The sequence below is a fragment of the Diachasma alloeum genome, unplaced genomic scaffold, assembly GCF_001412515.2.
Source record: "Diachasma alloeum isolate Michigan unplaced genomic scaffold, Dall2.0 Dall_scaffold_01354, whole genome shotgun sequence".
Lineage (NCBI taxonomy): Eukaryota > Metazoa > Arthropoda > Insecta > Hymenoptera > Braconidae > Diachasma > Diachasma alloeum.
This window is the reverse complement of record NW_021681457.1, coordinates 17451-25526: the sequence shown is the minus strand read 5'-3', so window position 1 is coordinate 25526 and position 8076 is coordinate 17451. Positions and strand designations below refer to the sequence as shown.

General features: G+C 42.5%; 1 protein-coding gene across 1 annotated transcript; it reads left to right on the top strand.

The window, feature by feature from the left end:
• The first annotated feature begins 2011 nt into the window (after nucleotides 1–2011).
• Nucleotides 2012–4913, top strand: LOC107046401. The gene is made up of 3 exons (XM_015269010.1): nucleotides 2012–2354; nucleotides 2405–3698; nucleotides 4859–4913. Exons 1-3 carry the CDS (start codon nucleotides 2012–2014, stop codon nucleotides 4911–4913), a joined length of 1692 nt encoding a protein of 563 aa, XP_015124496.1.
• Nucleotides 4914–8076: the final 3163 nt, after the last annotated feature.

Here is an 8076-nt window from a genome sequence, read left to right as displayed (position 1 = left end):
TTGCGCCGACGTTTCGCAAACATTGCAGTCTGCATCTTCAGGGCTATGAGCTCCGATTCTGAGCTCCGATGTCTAGGGGTAGTCCTTATATGCCTTCCCTTGTGGTCGTGTGGGAAGGGGCAGGGGGTGTAGGATTCGAGGTGGTGGTTGTTCGGGAAGGTATCGAATCACTACGCGAGGCAATGTTGCTAAACTGATTAGTTTATTATCGGTATGAATGTATGTACATGAGTCGTAATGAATATATATATACAGATGAGGTGGAGATGTCCACCGATCGGCGAGAGCCGGACGACTAATTCCTGCTAGCGGGGGAGCGATTGCGACACCTGAGACGTGCGTGTGTTCCTCAGGTGTGTGTGTATGAGAGCGGTGCGATACGCGTCCCAGTGTGGATGTAGCGAGGCGCTACAGGAGGGGGGGTGGTCAGCCAATCATATGTTTTTACTTGATCAGCTGGTCAATTAAAAAACCGGGAGGACTGTTTTCCAAATGAGGTTCACTTGATATCATCTGTCCCTGTTGAGGTTGTTAGGGTTTTTCTGAATCTCCAAACCCTCTCGGTATTTCCTGTCGAAATACCCTTGAGATTTGGCCAACATTCTGGCTTGGTCGTACTGAATAGTATGTCCAGTGTCCATCCAGTGTTCAACCAGGGCAGACTGTTCTAGGTGACCGTATTTGGAGCACCGCCAGTGTTCCTTGATCCGTGTACTGATCTTCCTCCCGGTTTCTTCAATGTACACTTTCTCGCATGAGCAGGGGATCTCGTACACTCCTGGTGTACTCAGAGGTGGTCTTGGATCCTTTGCACTTGGCAGCATCTGTCCGATCTTCTTTGGAGGCTGGAAGATCGTTCGAATGTTATGTTTGCCAAGTACTCTACTTATGCGTTCTGTTGTGCCTCTCAGATAGGGGAGGAGGGCCACTTTTGGTCTTTCCTGGTTTTCCTCAGGATTAGTCTCCTCTTCGGGAGATGAGAGCTTGCTCTGTAGCTTCTGCTTGACCTTCCGAATTTGTTGGATGTTATATCCATTCTTGGTTAGAGCTATCTCAGGATGTTCAACTTCACTGTCAACGTTGGAGGGTTGAGAGATTGTGAGTGCTCTATACATTAGGGAGCTAATAACGGAATTCTTCTGGGAGGGGAGGTGATGAGAGGTAGCATTAAGATACCTATCTGTGTGGGTTGGCTTGCGATATACTTGGTGGCCTAGAGTGCCATCTTCGTTGCGTCGAACCAGGACATCTAGGAATGGAAGACATCTATCTTGTTCAACTTCCATAGTGAACTTGATGCTCACGTGCTGAGTATTCAAGAACTCCAGGAATTGAGTTAGAGCAGTCTTTCCATGTGGCCAGATGACAAAGGTATCGTCCACATACCTGAACCATACAGTAGGTTTCTGAGGTGCTGACTTCAATACTTCGTTCTCGAAGTGTTCCATGAATATATTTGCAATAATCGGGGAAATGGGAGAACCCATTGCCGCTCCCGATTTCTACTCATAGTACTCCTTCGAACTGAAAGTATGTAGAAGTCAAGCAATGCTCAATCAGGGGAAGGAATTGGGAAGAGATGTTTTTGGATTTCTTGATGATTTCCAAGGTTTCTGGGATTGGAACGTTAGTGAAGAGTGATTCTACATCAAAACTCACTAGGACATCATCTGCAGAAGTCCGGAGATTTCTCAGTTTGTTGACGAAATCCAGTGAGTTCTGAATGTATGAACCATTCAGGCCAGTCAACTTTTGGAGTGGTTTCGTGAGAAACTTGGCCAGCTGGTAAGTTGGCGCTCCAATGTTGCTGACAATGGGACGGAGAGGAACAGACTCTTTATGGATTTTGAGGAGTCCATAGAGTCTAGGAGGAAAGGACTTTTTAGGGGTGAGGAATTTCGTCAGGTCAGTCGAGAAACCAGTCTTGGCACGTCGTGGCACGACGAGACCTGTGCGAGTGGCAAGGGGAGTGTACCAGGGGGATACAGTAAGTGCTCTGCTGTTCATTCTGATGACTGCCGGTATTCTGGACATTTTGAAGAGGAATTGGGGGATAAATGCTGTTACGAAGGGTAAGCACATGGTTCTAGCATTCATGGATGACATCAAGTGTCATGCTCAGTCCCAGGAGGGGATAGATGTCATCACTAGAGTGTTGATTGATGCTGCTAAGGAGATGGGTCTCAGTCTCAATAACACCAAGTGTGGAGTATTTGCAGTGCGGCCAGGAGAAGAGCATCGAGGTCAAGAACAGCAGCCGGGAGGTAGGGATGAGGTTGAAGAGCTGAGGAATGAGGCGGTGCAGGATGAGGAGCTGTTTCTCCCGGAGATTAGGGAGGGATACAAGTACCTGGGTATAACTCAGTTGGAGCGGGACACGGGGGGAACGAGGTGGTTGTTGAAGAGATGGTGCTGGAGGAGACACGAGCCATTTTGACATCGAGATTGGCAGTACCTCAGAAGATCCACTTGTTTAATACCTCAGTTGTGCCCGCAGCAACATACATCCTGGGAAATCTCTACCCGGATGAGCAGCGACGAACATCTCTGCTGAAGTGCAGCGGGCTGGACACTGCCGTCAGGAAGATCCTTGTGGAGGAGGGCCTGAAGGGGTACTCTACCACAACGGCAGGAGTTTATCTGGCTTCCGACTGGGGATTGGCGAAGGTACAATTTGGTCGGCTGGCTAGTAAGGGGTGGAGGAATCCGATAACGGATGCTAGGCGCATTCTGGTCAAGTACGGAGTGGAGATCCCACCTAAGATAACTGGCAATGAAGAATTGGGACCTGAAGCGGTCATGTCTGTGTGTAGGAGGGCAGCTAAGGGGATTGAAGCGAAGCAGGAGGAATGCTACTTGTATCGAAGGATGAAGAGTCTAGCGTATGCTAGAACCCTGGCCAATTTGAAGAAGGATGGGAAGGGTGTGTGTTGTCCCGTGTTGAGGTCACGGCAGCTAGAAGTCTGGGCAGTTAAGATCCTGATTGCGGTGATGGAGGATCAGATTCCGGGGCTGGGATCTATCCCGGATTTCAGGAGGATGTGTCTGAGGAGCTGTGGGGTTATTGAGAATTCCTATCACGTTTCTTCGGCGTGTGTAGTGCCGGATTATATCCACAGGCATGATTTCGTCGTATATTGGTTGCTCAGAGAGGTTTTGGCGGGGTCAGGGGCGCCTAAAGGAGTGCAGGAGAGCCTGAAGTTTGGATCTGCTACCCTCAATGTGAGTTATGACACGGAGAGGGGGGGAGGGCACATTCAGATCAGGGCTGGTGGGTATTGTGCGGTTGACGTGCAGTTGTACCACTATAAGCCTGATTTGGTGATAATAACATCGAACCCAAGGAAGGTTTATGTCATCGAGGTCTCCGTGGCGCACCTGCAGAACCTAGAGAATCAGGAAAAGGTCAAGAGAACGAGATATGAGACCAACTCCGAGGCACATGTCACCCCGGAGAATATGGGTGAGGTGCATAGGGGTGAGAACTTGGTGAACGTGCTGAAGCGTACGCACGGGTGTGACGTCGAGCTAGGGGTTCTGGTTCTGGGATGCTTCGGTGTGGTGGCAGAGACGGCGGAATTGGTGAGGGTGAAGGGAATTGTTGGACAGCTTGGCGTCTCGCAGAGGGGATGGGAGAACTGTTTGAGCAGGAGCTCTTACAGTGTAGCAACAGCGACGCCTAAAGTCGTCCTGAGAAGGTGCCATGAAGCTGGGGGGTGGATGCGGGCAGCGGGGGTTGGGAGGAGGGGGAGAGGTTGAGAGGTTGAGGGGGGCCATGACTTATTACTTCTGGGGGGGCTTCTAATGATGTTTGTAACTGAATAAAACCATGTAATATCTGAGATGGATTGTATCGGGTGCTGTGGAGGGTCCAGGTGGCCTACACAGTAACCTCAAACTGTATGTTTTATATGCAATGAAAATACTTACTACGACCAAGCCAGAATGTTGGCCAAATCTCAAGGGTATTTGGAAAGGAAATACCGAGAGGGTTTGGAGATTCAGAAAAACCCTAACAACCTCAACAGGGACAGAGGATATCAAGTGAACCCCATTTGGAAAACCGTCCTCCCGGTTTTTTAATTGACCAGCTGATTAATTGAAAACATGATTGTCTGACCATCCCCCCCTGCCCCTTCCCACACCACCACAAGGGAAGGCATATAAACACTACCCCTAGACATCGGAGCTCAGAATCGGAGCTCATAGCCCTGATGATGCAGAATGCAATGTTTGCGAAACGTCGGCGCAATGCTGAATCCAAACGCGGCATCCATCCGGAAGCCAAAGACGTCATTAATCATGGCCGCGAAAGCCTCGACCCTTATTACTTCGTTGAATTTATCGCGTATTGTGAGAAACCTTGTAATCATTTATATTTTAATATACTACTAAGTTAAGTCTATTGTGGTGTTCAAGAAAAAAAAACGTTGAAAAATAAGAGGCCAGTGAGAAACTTTGAATTAAAACTGAATGACCACACTCTTCTCTATTCAGTCGTTCAGCTTTATAGAAACCGGGGAGACTGATGGTAACAATGTGATGTAATTTCTATGCGATAATATAATATATAAATAAATATATTATAATACAGACATATCTGTTACTCGAGTACTGATCGGGTAATTGAGAGTTATTATATAGAAGAAGATTTAAATTGCTTCTGTTCTGAAATACAATGCTAGATTGAGAAATACATAATATAAATATGTGTCATCTTTGTAACTATATGTCAGTATGGATAGAATCCGATAAATTGGCATATCTTTCCGTGCCTTGTTCCCAAATAATTGTGTGTTGAATAAATTTATTTGATTGATGAGTGAGAACTTGTTAACTGATATTTTTTTGGCATAAGTGGAAGGGTTAAAAAACTCGAGGGTGGTCTCGAGGATCTCCTCCCCAAATCTTGAAACTTTGTCACCCTTAAGAAGACAGTGATGCACATTGCTGAGGATAGATTTCCTTAATTAATCAATGAATATTTGATAATTGACTTTTTTTCGGTTCTGTAAGATGACAAGACTCGGGGGTTGTCTTTGCAATGTCCTCTTAAATTTCCACAGTATTGTCACCCTTGGGAGGACTGATCAATTTTGCTAAAAATAAATTTCCTTAATTAATCAATGAATATTGGTTAATTTTTGTTTTCATTTCTGGGTGGTGAAAAAAATTTGAAAGTAGTCTCTGTGAAGTCCTCCCAAATCTCCAGTGTTGTAACCCTTGAGAGGATAGTTATCAACTTTACTGATGATAAATTTCATTAATTGATCAATTAATTTTCGTTAATTGCCTTTCATTATTTCTGAGAGGTGGAAAATTCAAAAGTGGTGTTTGGTGAGGAACTAGATTTGGGGTGGATTGGGAGGTTAGTGGATCGTCGGTGTGAAATAATTGTTGAGAGTCTTGAACTAATATCAACGTGCATTTATTCTCGAGTCGAACCACGCTTTGTCAAATTTACAAAACACCTTGTCACTTGTTGATCGTACTGAATTGAATTAATGGTCTATAGTTTTAGCACTGTGAGTCACTGGTTGAATGGTCAATAAATAACGTGATTTTCTTTTACTGAATTTCTATCGCTGAGTTAATAGACGCTAATGTACTGTGGTCTAAACTCTACAGAGTTGAATTCCATTCAAAACATGCTATACGACAGATCGTGATGTAGTGACTCGCGTTGATTTACGGTGACTCTACTAGACCTGAGCGTTGACCCGGAAAAGGCCGATGATTTTCGTAATTGGCCGAGCTGATCGACCTTGGTCTTGGAGAGGTTGAGTTACGTTTCAAACAAGTGGTCTTTGAAGCGTCCTCTCGAATTCCCCAAGTTTTGTCATCTTTGGGAGGACAGTTATTATTTTTACTGAAGATAAATTTGCTTAATTAATCAATTAATATTAGTTAATTTCCTTTTTTTTATTATTCTGGGAGGTGACAAAACTCGAGGTTCCAAAGTATTGTCCCCCTTGGGAGGACAGTGATCAACTTTGCTAAGGATAGATTGCTTGATTAATTAATGACTATTGTTTAATTGATTTTTTTAATTTCTTGGGGAGGGTGAAAAATTCAAAAGTAGTCTCTTCGATGACCTCTCAAATTCCCGAATTATTGTCATCTGTGGGAGGATAATTGTCATATTTACTGAAGAAAAATTTTGTAAATTAATCAATTGATATTTGTTAATTGACTTTTTTTTTTAATTTCTGTGGGGTGAAAATTTCAAAAGTGGTCTCTGGAATGTCCTCCGAAATTCTCAAAGTTTTGTCACTCTTGAGAAGACAGTTATCAACTGTGCTGGGGATAAATTCTTTCAATTAATTAATTAATATTGGCTGATTAATTTTTGGTTCATTCTTGGGGGGTGAGAAACCTCGAGGTTGATGTCTGAAGTATCCCCTCAAATTTCCGAATTATCACCCTTGGGCGGACAGTTATTATGTTCACTAAAGATAAATTTCCTTAATGAATCAATTAATTTTTATTAATTGAATTTTTTTATTTCTGGGGGGTGACAAAACTCGAGGGTGGTCTTTGGAATGTCCTCTCAAATTTCCAAAGTTTTGTCACCCTTGAGAGGATAGTTATCGCTTTAAAAAAACTGCACCCCCATTTGGAGCCATTACCATTAACTATTATAAATAAATGATTGGTTAAAATTTGTTTTCCTTTGCTACCCTCAAATAACTTAGTTTTGTCAAGTTTTGTCACCCTTTGTTAACCCTCTAATTAATTTTTTTCAATCCAAAACACGGTCGAGCATGAGAACCCCAGCTTTCCTATTCTTGGCTAACATATTCTCTGCTAGCTTCCACTCCATTAAAGAATCGGTCTATTTCATTCATCCTGGAACCGATCTTATTATAAATAGTAAAAAATTGGGGTTTTATGTCACCACATCTACCCCTACCCATTGCCTCATCTTCTAGGAATTCAGCTAGTACGTTGATGGTTTTATTATCAATATTTTTCAATTGATTATAATAATTTTTATCGCCAGACGAAGAACAAAGTTGTCGATTCGAGGGATATTAGCTTTGTCATATAGATTTTTGTTACTGACCTGATGATAAAAATTACTGTGGGCCGATCTGTACATGAACAGACAAGCCATCAGACAATTTCTCTCAAAAACTATGAGACGTTCCGTTTGGTGGACGCCCATGTTCCAGAGAATTTCTGACGCATATTTTAATAGAGGCCTTATAAGTAACATATAACAGATTACTCTGGCGCTCTTATTTATATGCTTATTGTGGAACAGAAATCCAAGAGATTTGAAACGCTTTGAGATTGAAAAAAAAATTTTCTCGCTTCATCTATCTGGATATCTGAATGATTTGAGCATCTCATGAGATAGTCGATGTTTACTCCTAGATACCTTACAATTTCTTTGTTCGGGATGATTGTTTCCTCATTATTATCTGGATTTTTAATTTTTATAATAAATTCTTTGATGCTAGCTTACTTTTTTCTAGAATAATGATCGACCGTATTTCGAAACAAAATTGTTTCACTTTTAGAGGGGTTGACTTCAAGGTTCCATCTGGAATACATCTCATTTGTTTATTAACAATGATATTTAGTTTATCAGCTACTTCCCTTCCATTATTGCCAGCCACATAAATGATCCTATCATCTGCATATGTATGTGAATAGATATTATTATTACTATTGAGCTCAAAGGAGTCTGTCATGTGTGCCGTAAATATGGAAAACATACCAGGGAAGTTAATTGTCCCCTGGTGTAAGCCTTCTGTTACTAAAAAAGTTGAACTCAACAACAAGTCATGATTAAAACTTTAAATTTCTTTTTACGTATCATATTCCAGATGGTCCTCACTAATGCCGTTGGGAATTTGTTTTTTAATAGCAATAAATTAAACCATTTATCCAAACGGAGTCGCACTAGGTCCAAAAGAACTGCTCCGACCATTTTATTTCTGAACAAGTTTCCACTGGCATCCGTTAATAATTTATTTACTGCGTGGAGAGTGGAGTGGTTATTCCTGAAGCCATATTGGTTATCAGGGATAACTTTGTTCTTCCTCTCATATGCAAGAATTGAATTAT

Bases quoted from the DNA above. Each gene is read 5' to 3' on its own strand.
- LOC107046401 (XM_015269010.1), top strand. From the start codon at position 2,012: ATGACTGCCGGTATTCTGGACATTTTGAAGAGGAATTGGGGGATAAAT. The intron at 2,355-2,404 runs GTATAACTCAGT...TGGTTGTTGAAG, and splicing joins GGAGGGATACAAGTACCTGG to AGATGGTGCTGGAGGAGACA. The intron at 3,699-4,858 runs GTGCCATGAAGC...TTTTGGCATAAG, and splicing joins CCTAAAGTCGTCCTGAGAAG to TGGAAGGGTTAAAAAACTCG.